Consider the following 19,803-nt stretch of genomic DNA (forward strand, 5'->3'; position numbering starts at 1 on the left):
CGTCGGATATTTTAATTGGTAAGGCGCAGAGCTGTTACAATCGGTAGTTGAAGATGTTCTTTAAGTTACCTGTTCTGTAAACCGAGTTCCTCCAAACACCACCACACATTTCGTTTGCATTACCCGCACAAGGCATATTGCATTCGGATTCGTCCGCGGCTGGCCCGAAGTTACCGTAAGTGTGACCGCAATAGCACTCACTTGCATACTGCAGGTAGAGATTAGTCGTAAATGCTTTTTATCACACAGCCGTCACTATTCTCTCTTTACCTGGGTGCCTGCGTATTCAAATCCATTATCGGAACAGTGTTTTCTGCAGGTTTCAGAATACACACTGTTGTCATGCCAGACAGCTTCCGGAAGATCTCGCGAAGATTGGTCGATGTAACAACCAAGATACACTACGAAAATATAACAACAAATAGTTTCAACTTGGTCCGTGTTATATATATTTCGTACATTTACTATCCAGCACCGCAGCACCCATCGTGTTATCTCCGTTCGCGAACGTTCCTTCCCATTTCCACGTCATACCATTATTCACAACCCAAGGTGTACCGGTCAGATCAATGGAAAACTTCCCGAATGGTGCACAGCTCGGCGAGTAAGAATGTTTGTCGCCGGCGTCCGCGTAGCTTGTAATGTCGTATAATTAAGTATAAGAGCCTCAAAGCTCCACGTTCTCGCTACTTACTGTATTGTTTTTCCTGTAGTTGTTGTACCAAAAGTGCTGTCCGTGTTGGTTATTATTCTTGTTCTCGGGTCAAAAAGAACTTTTTCATACTCTGTTTTACCGTAACCATCGTGGTCATGCTCGGGCGCGTCTTCCAAAGTACAAGACTGATCAGAACCTGTTAAAACAATCCAATTGTTATCTTAATTGTTTTGGTATTCTTACAAATAGTTTTCGAGGTCACTGTTGATATTGTAGGGTGGGATGAGATGCGTTTAGCGAATAATATCCAAATATCCTGATCGTGGTTTTTAACAAAGGTCTATTGGAGTCGTACGGATACGGTTCTATACCCATTGTAAGTTGTTTGTTTACTACCAAAGGAAACGAGAAAAATACAATGAAAAGATGACCTATCTCTCCCCACCCTACTATAATATAATGGTTGTTGATTTTGTCAGGGAAATTGCACAATTACTTAGCAATTCAGTCATTTTATGGTTAATGGTTATTCGTGAAGGCACAGATGAAAGGCGAAAAATACATTACTTGTCAAAGTCGTGCGCCTCATCCATCGTTATCTTGATTTGAACGGCAATTAAATGCTCACCTACGTATCTGTACACTTCGCCATAGTTTGAGCTTCGTCCGACTGGAAAATGAAGAAACTCCTTCGGCGTTTCGGACGATCCAGGTGACATCCCAGTGCAATAAACTTGAACGCCCACCCCGTTTTGCAGTTTCACAAAATAAAACCCGTCGACCAAGTCATCCAGCAGATCAGGACTTGTGTTTTGTTTTATATCCCGACAAGTCTCGTACATTTTCGCTGCGTCTGACAGAGCTAAATGACTGGCCACCCAAATAAATCTTAATAGCACAGCAACGCGCATTTTAACAGCGTTTTCTGCAATTGGCAGACCTAAACTAGGTTTGCTATTTAAAGCAATTTGAACAGTTTATAGGCTATTATCTGTCAAAAACAAAATACAAACAAGACGGCTGATTTTTCCCTATTCGGATTTTAATTAGTACGTTAAACTATTTACTAATTTATTTTTTTGATAACAATTCAGCGGGACAAATAAAATTTCAGTATATATTGCATTTCAAAACAATGGAACAGTCGGAATAATAATATGCAGCAACACATTAGATTAATTATTGCTGCAACTGTTTGCTCATGCCTGCAAGTCTTGACACCACCAGTCAATTGCGATGCTTTACTGTTAATAAATAAGCAGAGCAAACGCAACATATATATAAATAATAGCAAATAAACTGGGAAATTAATGATTGAAAGGACGAGTGAAATTATTTGTCTTTCGGAAACGGGTACAACGACAAAATGTTACACTTATAATAGACTTTTATACGGAGTTAACTGAAACTACGTATTATTTGTCGTTTTTTATTTATATATTTTTGTAATAGTGCTGTAGGCGATTTAGTTACCAGATAGAAAAAGAGCTAGCGTTTAGGTTTTTCACATGACTTCGAAATGAGGTTCCAGCATACATGCATACTACTTTATTTAACACGCCACATTATTCAGCAGCGTCTATGAAGTGCTGGAAGTTGAAATTCAGTCAGTTTATGCATTCTTTGCCAACGTTTGCGGCTGGACAATAGCATACGTGATATAGTCACGATGTACGCAGTTGCTTTCTCCGGACACACTTTCATTCGCTTCATGCTGTGATCTTTGTTTCGGAGACACTATTAAAAATGTAAAAAAATTGAGTACTCATACAAATTGAAGGACTCGAAATTTATCCAGACATTTGGAATAGGTTTAGTTAGCACTCCTATTTTTGATATTTTTGACTAACTGATGCCAATGTCTCTACCTATAGAGTTTACGGTGGAAAGCAACACGCATAGTTCGACTCATAGCTTATAATTTCCCTGAAGAGAATGATTACTGCATTTTAGGAAATAAATAAACAAACATTATTTAATTCTTTTTTAAAAAACATTATTTTGTTGTTTGACCAAGAGTGATTGTGTGATAATTAAGCGTATTGGAACACGACCCGAAAAATAATGTAAAACATAAATATACTTACTCTATCTAAATGTTCTATGTTTGATATAATGAACGCACGAAGGGATAATATTTTGGACGATAAGCTATGATTTGCATGTGAACAAAAACTCAACCTTCTGTCGATTTCTTCCACAAAAATTTGGGCTGAAAATGAAATGTTTTAATAGAATATTTAAAATACCTTGATGTATAGTGTTTCTCTTTTTGCAATTAATTTACAAATTTGGTATGGTAAAAATTTCTCCAACCCAGTGGTGGCTAATAGTTGTATAGTAGGATGGGGGAAGATGGGACATCTTTGGCACATAATATCCGAATATCCTGATCGTGTTTTAAACAGTTAATAACGGTCTATGGGAGTCTTGAGCATATAGTTTTATAATTCTTTGAAAGTTCATTTTTACTACCACATCGGACGATAAAATAGAGTTAGAAGGTGTCCCAACTTCCCCAATCCTACTACATAATTTGTCATCGATACATAAAACAAAAAAAACATAAAGTTGAAACATTATGGCAGTATGTGCTAAAGTGCCCCATCAACCCATCTCCCCCAACCTCACTATATAGGCGATAGGATTGGCGGTAGGACACCTTTTTATACGATTTTCATACTTTGGAACTTTAAAACCGTATTCTCACGGCTCCCATATGGACCGTTGTTAATTGTTTAAAACACGATCGGGATATTTGGAAATTATGTGCTAAAGGTGCCCAGTATATACCCCCACCCTTGTAAAGGTTACATACCTTTTAAAAACATGATGTATATTATAAAATATGGTGAGGAATGATAACTTCTTTCTCTAGTTATCTGAAATGTAAAGTATTAAAAAAACTTTAAAAACAAGACAACAGCAGACAATTGCTAAGTCGAAACTGGTATGATTGCAATGCACTTACCACTGGTAGGTCCATTTCCATAAGACTTAACCCTGCTGCATCCTAAAAAGTGCAACATAACTTTTCATAATATACACATTGTTAATGTTAGATTGAGTGGTACGCATGTATAATAAAAGAAAACATAATTTTAACTTAAATTTAAACTAATTTCTGGTACACAATTTAATTTATCTTTGTTTTGTTTTGGTCTTTCATAACTTTGGTACAAAATGGCAAAAAAATTCTTTTTTTTGTGTATAGGTTTTAAATAAATTGACATAACATCAACGAATTACAAACCTGGAGTCCACTAACTCTTCTGTCCAACGCCTCCGCATCACGAACAAAACGTTTCAACCGGTTCTGTTTGTTTTGACCTTGACACGGAGATAAAACGACTGTGTGTATCGAACCGAACAACACCAATATGAAGCCGAAGATGTACATATCTAATTATATGTCACTGAAAACTATAAGAGTCTTTTATTATCTCAGCTAGACAATTTTATTTAGTAGAGTGGGGAGAGATGGGACACTTACGCACATATTACCAAGTATTTCCAAAATCAAAAAAGATGACGGTTTTTGGTAATACCACGAATTAGTACTATCATTTCTTTATTAATTAACACCGATTTAATAAAATATAATAAAACACACGAGGAGTTATTTAACTATCCGCACAACAAGTGAAATTTTACAAATTTGAAAACACACAGGATATGATGGGACAGTTTGAAATCATTGTTAATTTTTATTATTAAGTGTATTTATAAATATACGTAAATAACACAAAATAATACTGTACGATTTGAAAATTAAGTCGAAACATTATTTTTCTTGCCCTACTGCTATAGTTTTTAACATGTTACCTATACATTATATTATTGCATAACAATTGGTATTGTTTGAACGATAATGGGTAATGTTCGAACATCAATAGATAAGTATTGTATCCTACAAATGTATATGAACTTGTATTAACAGAAAATTGACTATAACTATTGATAAAGTTTTTATTTTTGCTACAAATTGGGTATTACTACTCTGTTTTTGGCACAAGCCCCTTTTTATAAATTAACACCAAGTGCAAATGACCAAATTTCGAATATATATTTTCGAAATATTATCTTTTTATTATATCAGTATCTTATAGTTGTAAACCCCCTAAGGTATAAATTACTAAATTAAAAGCAAATATTTCAAAGTTTGGCAATGAAAACATGCAAAACTACAATGTGGGGGAAGATAGGGCTCTTAATTGAAATATATTTACATTAGCAGTATTCTACAACTTGTGGTTAACCGAGTTTAACAGGCTGTGCTAGTTTCTTTGCCATGTAAACTTTATATATATACCGTTAAACTGATGTTTTTTGTTGTTTTTATCTGAAATTAAAGTCATATTGACCCCTGCCTATTTTCTTTATGCTTATATCTCAGTGTTTTTTACAAAACTAAAACTAGTTTCATGAGACAAAATAAAACTGCGTACGAAATATTTAAGGTTGTTTTAAAAAGCTATGAAACTAGTTTAATCGTTTGCACACGCAAACTAAAAAATCATTAGCTTTAACATGATTTAGCGAGCATTAAAAAATGGCACCTTACTATTTCGCATTTTTAACCAGTTCAAAGTATACTGTTTCTATTTTACTTTTTTTAATATTTAAAAACAGTAATCAGCTTTGACGGGCGTTTATAAGGTCGTGATAATACTGTCGAATAATTCTGTAATCTTATTTTCATGATTATCATTAAATGGGGGTCCGTAAAAAGAAAATTAAAAGAGAGTCTCGTCTGACAAAGTGTCCCATCTCCCCCCACCCTACTATATATTATGGTTATCGGGGGATACCGCGGATTAATTCGATCATTCCTTTATTAATTGACAACAAATCAAAAAATATAATAAAACTCACGAGGAGTTATTTAGCGATTCGCACAACAGGTGAAATTTTATAAAATCGAAAAAACACAGGATAAGACGTGACAGTTTAACTTTAAATCATTAATAGTTTTGATTAATAGGTGTTTTTATTATTAGGAATACACGTAAGTAGCACGAAATAATACTGTACGCTTTGAAATTTAAGTTTAAACATTCTTGTCCCCCTGCCTTTCTACTGCTATAGTTTTTAACTTTTTTTTGGTATTATTCGAACGTTAATGGGTATTATTCGAAAACCAATCGTTAAATATTGTATCCTAGAAATGCGTATTAACCACAGAAATAAAAAGTAGAACGCGCATCTCCAATGTCGACAAGGAGAAGCACGATACACTCTCTCTCGTTTACGGGTCGTTCCAGTTTACTATCGTGGTCAATTGATTCGATGGCGTTTTATGCAGTTTTTCTTCGTTTTTTAACTTGATTTAAAGTAACAGGGTAAAACAACTATAGCCACTTCTCATAAATTATCTCCAAGTGCAAATGACTGGATTTTGAATATATTATCTTGTTATTATGTATAGTATATTATATTTGAACAACCCTGAGGTATAAATTATTGAAATAAAAGCAAATCTTCAAAGTTTGGCAATAAAACCCTACAAAACTATAATGTGGGGTGAAGGTGGGACTCTAAATTAAAATATATTTACATTAGCACTATTCTGCAACTTGCAGTTACCCTACGGAAATTACCAAGCTGTGCTAGTTTCTTGGCCATGTAAACTTTATATATGCATAACTGTAAAACGATGTTTTTTTTATTTTTATCCTAAACTAAAGTCATATTTCCACCTGTCTATTTTCCCTATGTTTATATCTTAGTTTTTTTCACAAAACTAAAACTAGTTTTATGAGACAAAATCAACCTGTACGAAATATTCAAGTTTTTGTATGAAACTAGGTTGATTGTTTACACTCGCAAAGCACAAAATTTTATCGGCTTTTTGATTTAGGGAGCATTCAAAATTACCTTCTTACTTTTGCGCAGTTTTCTACCTGTTCAAAAAACATACCTTTTTCTATTGAACATTTTTTAAATATTTAACAACAGTAATCGGCTTTGACACGCTTTATAAAGTGTTTCCTGATTATATCATTAAATGGGGATCCGTAACAAGAAATTAAAAAAGTCTAACAAAATGTCCCATCTTCCCATAAGGAAGCTTTTCATCTGTGTATTTCTCATTGCTCTGATCTTATGTTAAATTTATACGTATCTATAACATCATTAGGAAAATACTACTACCTGCAATTACTTTAAGTGAGGCTGAAAAAACAACAGCGCCGTGTTTTCCATCTCAGACCACCAAAGTACTACTAGACATTGAACCATTTTTTCTTAAAGATTGGTGACGTTAACTTATATATGGAGAAAAGTGAGATGTGCTACAGTAGTGTGGGGGAAGATGGGACACCTTTAGCACATGATATCCAAACATCCTGATCGTGTTTTATATAATGAACATCGGTATAAGGAAGTCGTGAGGACAAGGTTTCATAATTCTTTAGATTTTACATGCTTCCCACCAAATTGGACGAGAAAATAGAATGAAAAGGTGTCCCATCTTCCCCCACCCTACTATATATATTCCTGTATGAAGTGTGGATTCATATTTTAAGTTTTCAATCACCTTACAAGTGTATCCGGTTTGATTTTCGCGCATATTATATTGCTATTGACGATATGTACAGTGATGACCATCTACCACAAGCAATAAAACTTTTTATCTTTGCGTTTAATACGACGAGCAAGGTTTCGGCAGCACTGCCTCTTTCTGCGCTGTTCTTCTTGACAGGAGGATTTCTTTCTCTTTTTTGATCTCTTATCTACCTTGTTCTTTTTCTTTTTCTTTCGCTTTCGTCTTTTTCTGCTTTTTTTCCATACCTCCACTAATTTGTCTCCGCTCAAGGAAGAGGCGGAGGATTGCTCAATACCTTTATACTTCTTCTTCTTTCGCGTGGCTGCAATCGCTGCACTTATCTCTTGTCCCGCTGACACAACACTTGAAACCGGGCTCTAAAATAAAGAACCACAAAATCAAGTTTTATTTTGCAGCTTAACTGAATCTACACACAAACTGCGGTTTACTTTTTATTATTATATATACAAATAGTTGTAGCGATTACCGAGATAGAGCTATCGCTGCCTCTACGGTTCGCATTTGACGCCCCAATTCTCCTTTCTCTTCTTTTTTTCATTTCACGAAGTTTATCTTTTCGAATCCGTCGGTGAACCTGTTGAAAATACCTGATTTGACACGGCTTGACTTATACAGATCAAGAGATATGACATAACTACGAGATTTGTATATTATGTGTTGGTTATGTAACCATGTACAGGTAACAGAAATGGATTAAAGGATTAAACACAGCAAGTTAAATTCGGTTCTTGGCAATATGAAATCGAAATTGTTAGCGAAATATAAACCTTACCTTAATATCGTCGATTGGCGATATTGATTGACAGTTCATACATTCCAACACATGCTTGGAAGGCTGCGCTGAATCCTTAGTACTAGAAGCCCCTCCAAGTTGCGTGCAAATGCTGGGCACTTTGCGGTATGCGAGTTTTGCGCATTTTGTCATGGTTTTTATTGCCCTTTGTGTCGTAGTAGGAGGCTGCTTTTCCAAAGGCGCGCTACAACCCTTTCTGATAATGCAATTATTCTATAGTAGAATCATAGTATAGAATCAGTCGGAGCCACAGTAAAATAATACCAATAGTACTTTGGAATAAAATCGGATTCCGTTAGCGCCAAAATCAGTTGTTTCTGATGGTGTTTTAAACAATTAAAATGCTCTCTCAGAGACACGGGGCTAGGGCTTATTTAATTCTCTAACTATTCTTGTTTAGTATTAAATGGGTCGAAAAAATTGAATAAAAACATGTCCCATTTCCTCCCACCCTTAACGGCCTACTAGAGATATCTCTTGCAGGCCGTGCACTCTTCTATAACTTAATAAAAAAAATAAAATATTTTATCAATACTAAGTTGAGACTGTGAACATACCTATTTGCGCCACAACAAGACGAAATATCCTTCTCAGTACCAGAAGAAGATATCTTTTTGCTCAAAATTGTCTGCCGCAAAAGGTATTTTGTATTTTTATTTTCGCAAAAAATCAGACTTTACCTCGCTGTTGTCGGTAATGGTCAAAGTGCTACTTGTTTGGGAACTGCATGGTTCGCTGTTTGGACAAGTACTTGGTGTACTGCCTCTCGTGCTCACACGCGGCTGTTTTCTCATGCCACCGGTAGCCAAAATTTTATCTGCAAAACGGAAGCGTGTCCTGTAATTAATTTAACCTAATATACTGCATTTGGCTGAATTTAAATGATTACATTATAAATTATATGATGATTCCAATACAGTATCATATAATACCGGTGACAAAAAGAGTCAAAACACCGGAGTTGGCCGGTTGATTAATAAAATTACCTCTGATGCTGATCCTTGCTCGAGTGGATAAAGTATGCTTGCTGTTTATTGTACTCAAGCCGGAAGATTGAGAATCCTTCGCTCCTCCCATTTTATTCGTTCTTTTATTTTGTTTTCATATAGTGAATTTAGGTTTGGTCCAATCGTCAAAATATATTGCAAAGTTTTCGTTTGTGTGGTTGTAATTACGAAGTTTCGTCACAATGATAATTAACACGTCATAAGCGCATTTTCAAACATAAAAGACGAACAAACTGTAAGTATACGCCAAAGACATATACAAAATCTAAAACTTGGATAATTTGCCAATCCAGAAAATACGAGTATTCGGTTTATATATTAATTAGTTCATTTTTATTTTATTTTAGTTCGTAGTATCATTAGACTTATTCGGGATACACCAACCGAAAGTGTCGTCGCGATAATATACATTTGATTTGTTATCAGTTACTATACTTGACACTATAGTAAATATGCATTCACAAAATGTGCAGCAGCATATGAAAGCTGCATTGTCGTGTGTGAGAATCGTAGTTATATTTGCCTAAACGAGTGATACAAAAACCGCAAAATGTTTCTATTCTAAACTAACATTAACCATAGTGCATACCGCTGCAATAAATATCATAATAGACCAAGATATATTATTTCGAGTTGAAGTCCCTCGGGCAAGCGGCACGGTTGCTTTTTGGATCCAATCTTTTAACTCTGGTTTGTTTTGCCGCAAAGCTTCTTCTCCTACTATCACCTCAACTTTCTTGTGGTAGTCGTTCAGGTATTTTATCTGTAAGGTCAAAGCGGTCTCTGAGTTGTCTCGTATAGAATAAGCTACTTTAAAATTTAAAACTCACACCAAAATTGTTCTTTAACTTAGTCATTTATTCATTCATTCAAAATGCAATTTTCTTGTTTTTAAAGGGAATAAAGACTTAAACGTGTTGGGGGGAGATGGGACACCTTTATATTAATATGTTTTCTCGTCCGATTTAATGGCAAACAAAGAACATTCAAAAAATTAAAAAAAGTCGCTTTTATAGACCGTATTTGATTGTTTCAAACACGTTCAGAAAATTTGGATATTACGCGATAAAGGTGTCCCGTCTTTCCCTGTCCTTGACCTATGGCAATAAATACCGGCAGCATTAAAGCTTGAACTCGGTACGTTGCTTCTTATATATAGCGTGCGACCCATGATATTTTTAACGCATATTATAAGCTAAGGTATAGCGTACCTGTTTATCGCTCAGTAAATCAACATTAATCATTTTAAGTTGAATAGGAGCCAACGTGACTGGGTCGAATGTATAAAACTTGTATCCTCCAAAGTTGTGCTGGGTGAAAATAATACATTTGTAATTTCTTTCTCCGTTTTGACAATTAACGTTTAAGTTGTTACACGCCTCATACCACATACCTCGGTCACTGCCTCAACAACTACGTTCACGTTTTCGATTCTTATCCCAAATTCACCATCTTGGTAAAAACCGGGTTCTGGAAAAGTGGGAAATAGTTTAGAAGCTGACACTTCGATACAACTCGCCGAAATGGTATAACGTACCGTGTCTCATTGCGCACCCTGCATTCTGACCTCTTTTGGTTAGAATTTTCCGTGTATAATTGTGGTTTTATAAATTATGGGACTAAAGGTAAACCACAGTTGTTATGATACGCTAAAGTTGTGTATACAAAACTTATTGTTTATGTATTTTTAATTGGTATTTTGCATAACCTAGTAACCGATGGGTTACATCAACCGATCAATTCACGTCTCACAAAATATTGTTACTAATGACTTCATAGAGATCTCACCGACGCTTGTAAACATTCCAGGTTGTAGAGGATATCCTCCGCCAACTGCATTTCCAATACCCGGTGGATCTATGGGTTTTATTAGTTTAAACAGTTTATAATATGTAATTGCATGAGATGTTTGAGATGTATCGACTTGTTAAAGTATCGTGTGTAGCGTTATCTACAGGTGCTGCTGTATGTAAAGAACTGGGAGGCTTATATAAAGAAGTTTGTGTGAGGCTTTAAAAATGTTGTTGCATTGGGCAACACAAATATTGAAACACGTAATAAAGGAGGACAAATCAAAATGGAAATATTGCTTTGTCTTCAAACTTAATTTGGAGTCGATAAAAACTATACATACATTCGTGAATGCAGAGATATTGACCAACCCCGTGGCCCGTCCCATGTCTGTATTCTAATCCAACGTCATACAGATGTCTTCGTGCAAGCATGTCCAGATAGTTTCCATCTTTCGTGTAGGGAAAGATAGCACTTTGCGTGTCGATTTGACCCATCAATACACGGGTAAACGCTTCCTATCAAATTTAATTCACCAATAAAACACAGCTATTGAAAATATTCAGTCATATATTACTTTGGGGTAAGATGGAATACCGTTGGTACCTATATAAACCCTGTACAACATTAACAACTTTTCCGCCGGACTATACGGGTATACAACTCGTCTAAAATATAAAGGAGAACGAAACATTTCCCATCTTACCCCACCATATACTGTATTATTCATATCTAATATATAATATACCTTCTCAAAGTCCGTCGGTGTTCCGAAATGTACAGAACGCGTGACGTCAGTTGTGCCTTCAAAGTACTGACCACCAGAATCTATCATGTAAACTTCTGTTGTCGTGAGTGGTCGGTTTGTTTCAGGTGTGGAGCTATTATTAATAATGAAGAATAAATTGTTTGTATTTCTTTAAAGCGTACTGTGGGGAAAGATGGGACAATTTTAGCACACAATATCCAAATATCCTGATCGTGTTTTAAACAATTAGCAACGGCCTATATGGAAGTAGTGAGATACGGTTTTGTAATTCTTTAAAAGTTCTTTTGTTTACCGCCGTTTTGAGTCTTGCCAAAATGCTTGGGTTTAAACAAAATACTCCATCATACCGGTAGTGTATGATGGCAGCGTTTGGACCACTGGCTGAAATGGATCCGAAACTGAGGCCCTTGCTTGTAGGTTGAGCGAGTCGTAGGTTTTTGACTTTTTCAGCTCCATTCAGCTCATCAACGGTCCCCTTCGGAACGTTTATTTCCAACCATTGTAAATATTCACATAGAGCAACGGCATCGTATATCTGAGAACAAAATAGGTACAAAGCTTAGTGTGTAGCAGGGTGGGAAAGACGGGACACATTTAGCACATAATATCCAAATATCCGGGTCATGTTTTAAACAAATAATTACGTTCTATGGGGGTCGTAAGGACACGGTTTTATATTTTTTTAAAATGTTTTTTTTGTTTACTGCCAATTGGGGAAAGAAAAGAAATAAAATATGTCCCATCTTTCCCCACCCTAATATATATATATTAAACAATCCCTGAATATTAAAATATTATATTGTGTTTCTGTTTACTTACATGAGCTTGTCGCATAGCTTCGATTTCTTTCGAATTCTTTACTGACTTTGGAATCTTCAGTGGAGATATATCAGAAATCTGGTGGTCCTGATACATAAGATCGATTAAGTTATAGTTATGTGTTTGGTCTTCCGTATACTTCATATATACACCATACATGCGTCATATAAATAAGACTACACTCTTGTGTGAACAGAATAAATATAAATGAATAATAAATCACTGCCATATACTACTAAAGGGAATTTTCCTGTTTTTTATAGGAGGATAGGGTAAAGGTAATGTTTACATTCTTGTTATTCGTCCAATTTAGCGGTAAACAAACAATATTTGTAGAGTTATATAACCGCAACCCCACGACACTAAATTATCGTTGTTAAATTCAAAAAACATGATCTGGAAATATGGGATTAAGGTGGTAACGGTATCCCATCTTACACCCCAGTATATACTACACTATACCGGTCATTGGTTAGAATATGCACTTTTTACCTCATCCACCACACTGTACATTCCGTATGTCGTTCCATCGCTAGGCAACCAAAATATGGCATTACTCTGCGTCGTGGTCAGTTGCTGCAAATATGGCCGAGCATTCTCGTACGGTTGCACAGTCGCACACGTGTTGTTAGACTCGCAACCTATTTCGGCAGAAATCAGTTTTTCACACCGAAACTAAAAGCGCAAAAATATGCTTACCTTGTTTAGCGAGGTGATCCTTGATTTCTTGCTTAGCGAAATATGACATGTTACCAAACAACACCACGTCCGTCATACCAATCACAGTGTATGATGTGAACACTGGTGTGTAAGGTATGTCGCTTCCCCGTAAGTTAAAAAACCCTGCAGTGTTTAACAAAATGAGTAGATTATATGATTTAAAACAACATGGAAACATATGTTTAGGAATATTTTCCCATAGCCATATATACATTGGTAGATTAAAACATACAGATATTTTATGAAAGTGAAATTTGCTTACATGCGTTTTCATCGAGCACTGTAAGCAACAAATAATCAACTGCAGCACTTTTCATTTCTTTTCTTACATCCAACAACTTATCCTGTAATATACAGATCGTTTACCATCTTCGCCCGCTTACCAAGTGTGCCAACTAACCGTCCACTCTACTCCAGCATATTGAACCGGCAACACAACGACTTCGTCTCCATCTAGCGGTGGTCGGTCCGTCCATACATTGTCAACAATGTCAGGGATTGACTGATTCAGTGCAACACCACCCGACGCCAAGTTGGAGGCGTAGATTAGCCAAAGTTCTGAAAGGCATTCATTCCCAAAAACAAGCAAAATATATTCATAATGTTAAAAGGAATCGCACGGTATCTTTTAAACAATCTTGGAAATTTTACGGGCAAAGTCTTTTGAATGAAACATGGAATTACTCTTCTTGTAAAACGCCGGATGGCAAACAAAACACGTTGGGGCAAAAAATTACTTTTCTTAGAAGTGGGATTTCAGGCAGTACGTTATGCGCCTGATAGCAACAGCATCAAAATATGCCTAACTAATGCTTGTCGGCTTGTTTTTGATGTCCATACAAGAGCGACATTGTTTGTTCTTGTATTTACATAAAGTGATGTGAAAGTGAGGTCACCTATTGAAAACAGGAAAGGGTTGCCTCCAACATTCATGCCAGGTCCTAATTCTTGCACCAACCATTCTTCTATTGTGGGTACGCCTTGTTCGCCTGCAAAATGTTTGCATATCATTTTTATGATGACTCATATTTTGTAACATTACCGGTAATAAAATTTTTGCAACGCAATTGTTGGCGGTAAAGTCAAACACACATACTTGATCAGAATTTGGACCAAACGTATGATTCTTTATTTGAAATGCGAGACTTACCTATTTTCATGAGACTCCAATTGCAATCTAACTCTTGTTCTGCCTGTAAGAAGTAACGTCCGTCCGTCCACATTGCAGCTTTCGTCAAAGTGACAACCGCTGTCCCAGCAGATCCAGTAAACCCACTGATCCAGACGCGTCTCTTTTCACTCGGAGCCAGGTACTCACTCTAAACATACACGCAAGTGAAAGATACTGAAAATATATTTTACAAAATTGAGATGTTATGGAACTAAGCGTGATGTGGTTTATTCTTAAGCACGGAGACCTATATTGTGTCTCGGTCGAGCTTTTCTTTTTATTTGTTTGCTATAGGCGTGTATAAGTACCTGGTTGTGGGTCGTATATGGTTATTTTCGTTCAGTGTTCATGGTATATGTAACTGATTTACCATATTGGTTTTGACGCATGCGTGTTTTACTAAAAACCACCATCGCAAGATGATTACCGACTGCTTTGCCACCGGCCTGACCGCGATATATTATATGGTGGCTTTCCGCCAACATTTGGGTGACCTTACGGTATGAAAGGCGGAATCAATTATCTCGTCGATGGGCAATTTAATAACAGAACTCATACTGATCAGATACAAAACACGTTTTAGCTTTTTTCGTTTTAAAGTATTACTCACCAAGTGTGCGTCGCTCGAAGGAATTATGTAAGCTTGGAAGTCACTTTTTATCATTTCGGATCTTAGGTCTCCGAGCCGCTGTGTTGTGTCTGTAGCGGTAGGCTGCAATAGAAGATACGTATTTATTATGTTGTTATGGTTTGACTTATTCTGCTTATTTTTGGTAAATTTCTGTTTTTTTTAAAACGAAAATGTTCAAGTTACGCTCATACGGGTGGCAACGTCGAGTCTCGAACCCGTTTCCTCTAAAGTAAACTACCTGTCTAAAAAGTTTAAAATCATAGGTTTAATTTATGGTACATCACGAACATTGTCCGGACAGGCTTTGTTGTTCTTAACGATTCCGTGTGATTCAAGTTGTCTTTCATCGAGAATATTCGACCTCCCATCACTTTGTGCTACGAGGGCATTCGTTATTGTTGCAACTGATGAAAAACACAATTAATCTACGCACTATTTTTTAGGAAATTGTTTCGTTCAATTGCATTAACCAATTTCGCTTTGCGTGCAAAATAGATTTGGTTCACGCCTGAAGTTTTAATTCAATAATTTTATATTAAACATTTTTTTTATATAAATACACCGTGATCGAAGAGCACATATACTTACAAAAAATAATTTGCAGGACAGTTCCCAAAACACGCATTTTTAAATGCAACTTTATCGAACCGTCACCTAACCAGAACTCCGCACTTCGACACGAGCAAGAGATTCAGCGAATGGATTTGAAAAAAACGCTGCTGGATTGCAGCAATGCAGGAAATCACCCTGCTCGTTGAATCATCAAAAGTTAATGTGTAACGGAACCAACGTGTCGGAGCGTTTTAACGATAGAGAGTTATGTAGTTATTGACAAACCTTTTGAACTAACTATGTTCATAACAAACGTGTTGCCCCTCGTACTAGGGATTTGAATTTAAAGCAAACGATGACGAAGGGTTTTAGTGGTATTCGATTAAGACAAATATTCCTATAAATAGGCGTGTACTCGGTACTGATGGGGCGTGGCAACGTTATGGTTGACTATATGAAGATATGGAGACTAAGAAATATTGGCACAAATTTCCGATTCCGCTACAATAAAATTTTCGCTTGGTGATTCGTATTTTACAATCCTGCTTAAATGACTGAGTATATACGTGGCTAGTAATGATTTTAGTAGAAATATTTGGGCATAGTTTGCATTAACAGTTCGTATATTTTATTATTACTACAATAATCCAAACCCATATCGATTGAACTAAGATCGACCTACCATCAGTGCAACTTGTACTTTGTTCGCAAACTTGCAAAAATTCCGGTTTATTTATTTGTTTACGGTCCTGGAGATTGGAACAAGGTTCAGAAGTTTAAAGAGAGTCCAAATATTCGATATCGGACCAGTTGACGTCACTGAAGCTCGTAAGCGACGTGAGGTGTATGAAACAGAACACTCGTGTGATAACGACCGTCGTTGCCCCGTCCATGGCCTACTAAAGATATTTTAAGTAGCCCATGCCCCGCCGTATATATAAGGTGGAGAAGTAAGGCGACACTGCACTGGGTTAAATAAAAGAGAATAACTCTAATGGATACACACTTTTAACAAGTAAATAAATGTACAAGCATGAGTACAACTCTAGGATAGTGTGTTGAACTGTAAATTTACACTAGTTAACATTGTCGTCTCGCAGTAATTATGTGCAATGATAAGGTTCATATATATTCATCATATGCGATGTTTAACTATAAAATGATGTTTTAATTGTGACCAACTGTAGGGAAAAAGTTGATTTGTTCCGTCCTTGCTTAAATTGAAAATAGTTTGATGCCGTTGCGTTAAAGCGGAAGCACCAACAAGAAATCAAATTTGTACATGGAAATTGGTGCTTGCCATTTATTTTACTATCATTTTTATCACATTGGCAAACATCGCTTGTATCGAAGTCGTTATATAACCCCGCATCCACCAGCTAATGCAAGGGGGGCTAACCACTTTATGTCACGGCGCAGGACAATAGCGGGAAAAGTAACACCAGCATGTGTTTATTATAGTAGGATGGGGAAAGATGGGGCACCTTTTTAATCTGTTTTCTCGTCCTACTTAGTTGTAACCAAAGAACATTTAAAGAGTTTTAAACCTGTATCCTCGCAGCTCCCATAAACCATTGTTAATTGTTTAAAAGACAATCAGGATAATTGAAAATATGTGCTTAAAGGTGTCCCATCTTACCCTACAGTAATATATTATTAAATACAAACAAACAATTACAGCAAATTCTGAATATTTAAAGGCAGCAGGTTGTGTTTTGAATATTCTTTTTATTTCACTTGTAATTTGACCGAAATTTTAAACAGTTTAAGATTGTGTTAACGTAACATTTCATCCTTGTTGGGTTTTGGTAAACCTTGTAACCGCAATAAACTCCAAGAAGAGTAAGAACTCCTAGAGAAAACATTGTTTCTCTCCACATTCTGACCATGGTCGGGTGTTGCCTCGACTCATCTAATAACGAAGCTGCCACGTTTAAATGAGGAAAGGGCGTGTCTGGTATTTTTTCACCGAGGAATTCACAGATTGGTTTCCAACCGTCGCCGAATTTGTACACCAATAGTTTATCCTTTGGTGCTTCCTTCATATAAACATTATTATGTTGTTTAATCAATTACCCCGAAAACGCTTACTCATACTTGTAAAACCGAACAGTTGTGGTTTCTATAATTGCGTTTCCAAAGCATTTCGTTGAAGCAGAAATTAGACCAGGGCGATTTCCTGGCGATTCCTGTAAAATAACTGCATTTGGTGGTAGATGTTGAAAAGAGACTAAATCTATTTTTATAATTGTAATACGTAAGACTCTGTATATTAAAAATAAAAGCATACTTTAGTTTTCTTTGCGTTAATACAGTTTACCCCTTCGAAAATGAACTCACCCCACGCTTTGTTGAAAAGAAAATGTTGCCAACCAAAATAGGACAAGGTTTGCATTAAGACATACATTGGATCAGAAACGATCGACGCCATTTGTTTTTTCATGCTATACACCCAGACTGTCTCGTCGCGAATGCAAATTATTAGCTGAAAAGCAAGTGTGATGCTAGTTACGACTGACTAATTCTTGTTTGGCAGGGCAAAGTTTACGCCAACAACATAGGTGCAGTCATTGCACACCGTTGGGCGTTTTTTTAATCCTTTTGATTAACAGCAGCAGGGCGTACGGGTCTATCTAACATCAAATCCGGTGCCGTGGCAAAGTGGTTAGCACGCCTGCCTCCAGCCCACAGAGTACAAGGTTCGTCGCTGCTAACCATTGCGGGCGTATGTGTCTTTGATGGGCAAGACACTTAACGGCAATTGCTTCAACTTAGTGGTCACTGATGGCTCGTCGAATTTATGAGCAATACGAACAAAATAGTCACCTACAAAGTGACATACTTGCTAGTGACTCGTAGGCTGTTGAAACAAGGTATATGAAACAGAACAGCACTCGTGTTATACCGACCGTCGTTTTCCAGCCACGCGAAAATAACGAAAGTTACATTCAAGTATCAATATTTTTTTATAGTAGGTATGTGCTCTTATTGCGCACGTATAGTTTGCCTTACATAGTTTAATACCAAACTTTAAACAACATAATGTGCAAGACTAGAAAACCTTGGCTTCTGGAAAAGCTTCCGTCATCTCTTTCCAATACAGATAAGCAGGTGCATCGACAACAGCATCTACATCTTTGTACATTCTTCTTAAATCTTCCACTGTTCCACCATAGTTGATTATTCTTCTCCAATCATTACCAAGATAGTATTCATTTTCAAGCCAGTCGTATGTCTTGTAACCAAACTGCCGAAACACCGCCGCCATGCTCTTGGTACCAGTTTTAGAATAACCAACGTATATGACCTTCATGCTTAAAAACTAAAATTTAGTGAACCACTTCTCTCATACAATTTTAAATTTCCACCTACGAAACGCTGCCGTTGCTAAAAAAATTGACAAGAGCAGTTTCAAAATTATATTGTGCCTGGAAACAACACCGACAGAATATAACCGGTATGGTTTGAACTGAAGCTATAGTAAGCACCTTATGTAAGTTCAACAAATGTAGGTTTGTTGTATTATCTTTTACGAGGATTAAGTACACTTGAACTCACCGTATAAATAAGTCATGTAAGGCAATTTAGCCTACACAGCAATGCTATGACGGGTTACAATAATTTTTATTTGTTACTAGAAATTAGGTTACAGTATATACTGAATATTACTTTAGTATACAATATGAATAGGTTCTATAATTACTCGATGAACCTTATTAAAACTTCCAATATTTTGTGGTTTGGGTGTTTGAATCACCAATTTAGTATCGTAGTTGAAAAAATGTGCAGAAAATTTCGTATTGTTTTTTTTTTGTTTTATAAAATCAGTTTTAGTTTTGTAAGAAAACGAAGATATGTAAATGTATAAGTAAAATGGACGGGGAGTTATATGGCTCAAATTAAAGATGAAATCATAACAAAAATAACGTTTAAAAATTATAAAATAAATAAAGTTTACTTGGAAAAAAAACTAGCAAGACCCGATAATTTTGCTGGCTTAACTGTAAGTTGCAAAATACTATCAATTTAAAATGTTTATTTTTTATACCGTCTTACCCCACTTTGTAGTTTTGTAAGTTGTTACAATGACGCCCCGTCACGTGTTAAAAGTGCTTGCATCACAACCAGATGATACAATAGATGTCGAAGACTGCTAGTAGTTTTTTTTCATTGTACCCTTGGTGATGGTTTCATTCATTCGTTCATTCATTTACTTACATGCCTAATCTACAGCACAGAACTGCGATAGGCATTGCAAGTTTGATAACGGTTAAAAGGGATTTGAAGTCAAATACTATAAAGTGGTGTACAGATAGTTCTCACTTAC

The 19,803-nt window shown here is 36.2% G+C and overlaps 4 protein-coding genes across 5 annotated transcripts; all 4 read right to left on the minus strand.

Annotated features, from left to right (window-relative positions):
- Nucleotides 1-73: 73 nt before the first annotated feature.
- On the minus strand, nucleotides 74-1,738 carry LOC113474445 (A disintegrin and metalloproteinase with thrombospondin motifs 20-like). 2 transcript variants are annotated; one of them, XR_003396100.1, is made up of 4 exons: nucleotides 1,284-1,738; nucleotides 695-851; nucleotides 271-635; nucleotides 74-208 (listed from the first exon to the last, which is right to left on the minus strand). XR_003396100.1 is itself a non-coding variant. In XM_026835514.1 (3 exons), exons 1-3 carry the CDS (start codon nucleotides 1,564-1,566, stop codon nucleotides 443-445), a joined length of 633 nt encoding a protein of 210 aa, XP_026691315.1. In that variant the 5' UTR covers nucleotides 1,567-1,738; the 3' UTR covers nucleotides 74-442. The 2 variants fall into 2 exon arrangements, 1 of the variants encoding a protein (XP_026691315.1); XM_026835514.1 differs by having other exon boundaries at nucleotides 74-635.
- A 5,388-nt stretch (nucleotides 1,739-7,126) lies between these two features.
- Nucleotides 7,127-9,137, minus strand: LOC100186899. The gene is made up of 6 exons (XM_002125569.4): nucleotides 9,003-9,137; nucleotides 8,697-8,833; nucleotides 8,574-8,644; nucleotides 7,996-8,212; nucleotides 7,690-7,797; nucleotides 7,127-7,579 (listed from the first exon to the last, which is right to left on the minus strand). The coding sequence occupies exons 1-6, from the start codon at nucleotides 9,091-9,093 to the stop codon at nucleotides 7,265-7,267; spliced, it is 939 nt and encodes a 312-aa protein (XP_002125605.1). The 5' UTR covers nucleotides 9,094-9,137; the 3' UTR covers nucleotides 7,127-7,264.
- Nucleotides 9,138-9,166: 29 nt separating this feature from the next.
- On the minus strand, nucleotides 9,167-15,751 carry LOC100184503 (xaa-Pro aminopeptidase 1). Its single transcript, XM_002125720.4, has 17 exons — nucleotides 15,513-15,751; nucleotides 15,213-15,328; nucleotides 14,904-15,005; nucleotides 14,273-14,441; nucleotides 14,019-14,111; nucleotides 13,523-13,680; nucleotides 13,385-13,466; nucleotides 13,102-13,245; nucleotides 12,895-13,043; nucleotides 12,403-12,489; nucleotides 11,931-12,118; nucleotides 11,563-11,695; nucleotides 11,158-11,332; nucleotides 10,812-10,880; nucleotides 10,417-10,493; nucleotides 10,235-10,333; nucleotides 9,167-9,786 (listed from the first exon to the last, which is right to left on the minus strand). Exons 1-17 carry the CDS (start codon nucleotides 15,547-15,549, stop codon nucleotides 9,580-9,582), a joined length of 2,085 nt encoding a protein of 694 aa, XP_002125756.1. The 5' UTR covers nucleotides 15,550-15,751; the 3' UTR covers nucleotides 9,167-9,579.
- Nucleotides 15,752-17,187: 1,436 nt separating this feature from the next.
- On the minus strand, nucleotides 17,188-19,004 carry LOC108951032. The gene is made up of 4 exons (XM_018817562.2): nucleotides 18,538-19,004; nucleotides 17,817-17,961; nucleotides 17,574-17,665; nucleotides 17,188-17,515 (listed from the first exon to the last, which is right to left on the minus strand). Exons 1-4 carry the CDS (start codon nucleotides 18,787-18,789, stop codon nucleotides 17,210-17,212), a joined length of 795 nt encoding a protein of 264 aa, XP_018673107.1. The 5' UTR covers nucleotides 18,790-19,004; the 3' UTR covers nucleotides 17,188-17,209.
- Between the last annotated feature and the right edge of the window lie 799 nt (nucleotides 19,005-19,803).

Source organism: Ciona intestinalis, chromosome 1 (assembly GCF_000224145.3).
Source record: "Ciona intestinalis chromosome 1, KH, whole genome shotgun sequence".
Lineage (NCBI taxonomy): Eukaryota > Metazoa > Chordata > Ascidiacea > Phlebobranchia > Cionidae > Ciona > Ciona intestinalis.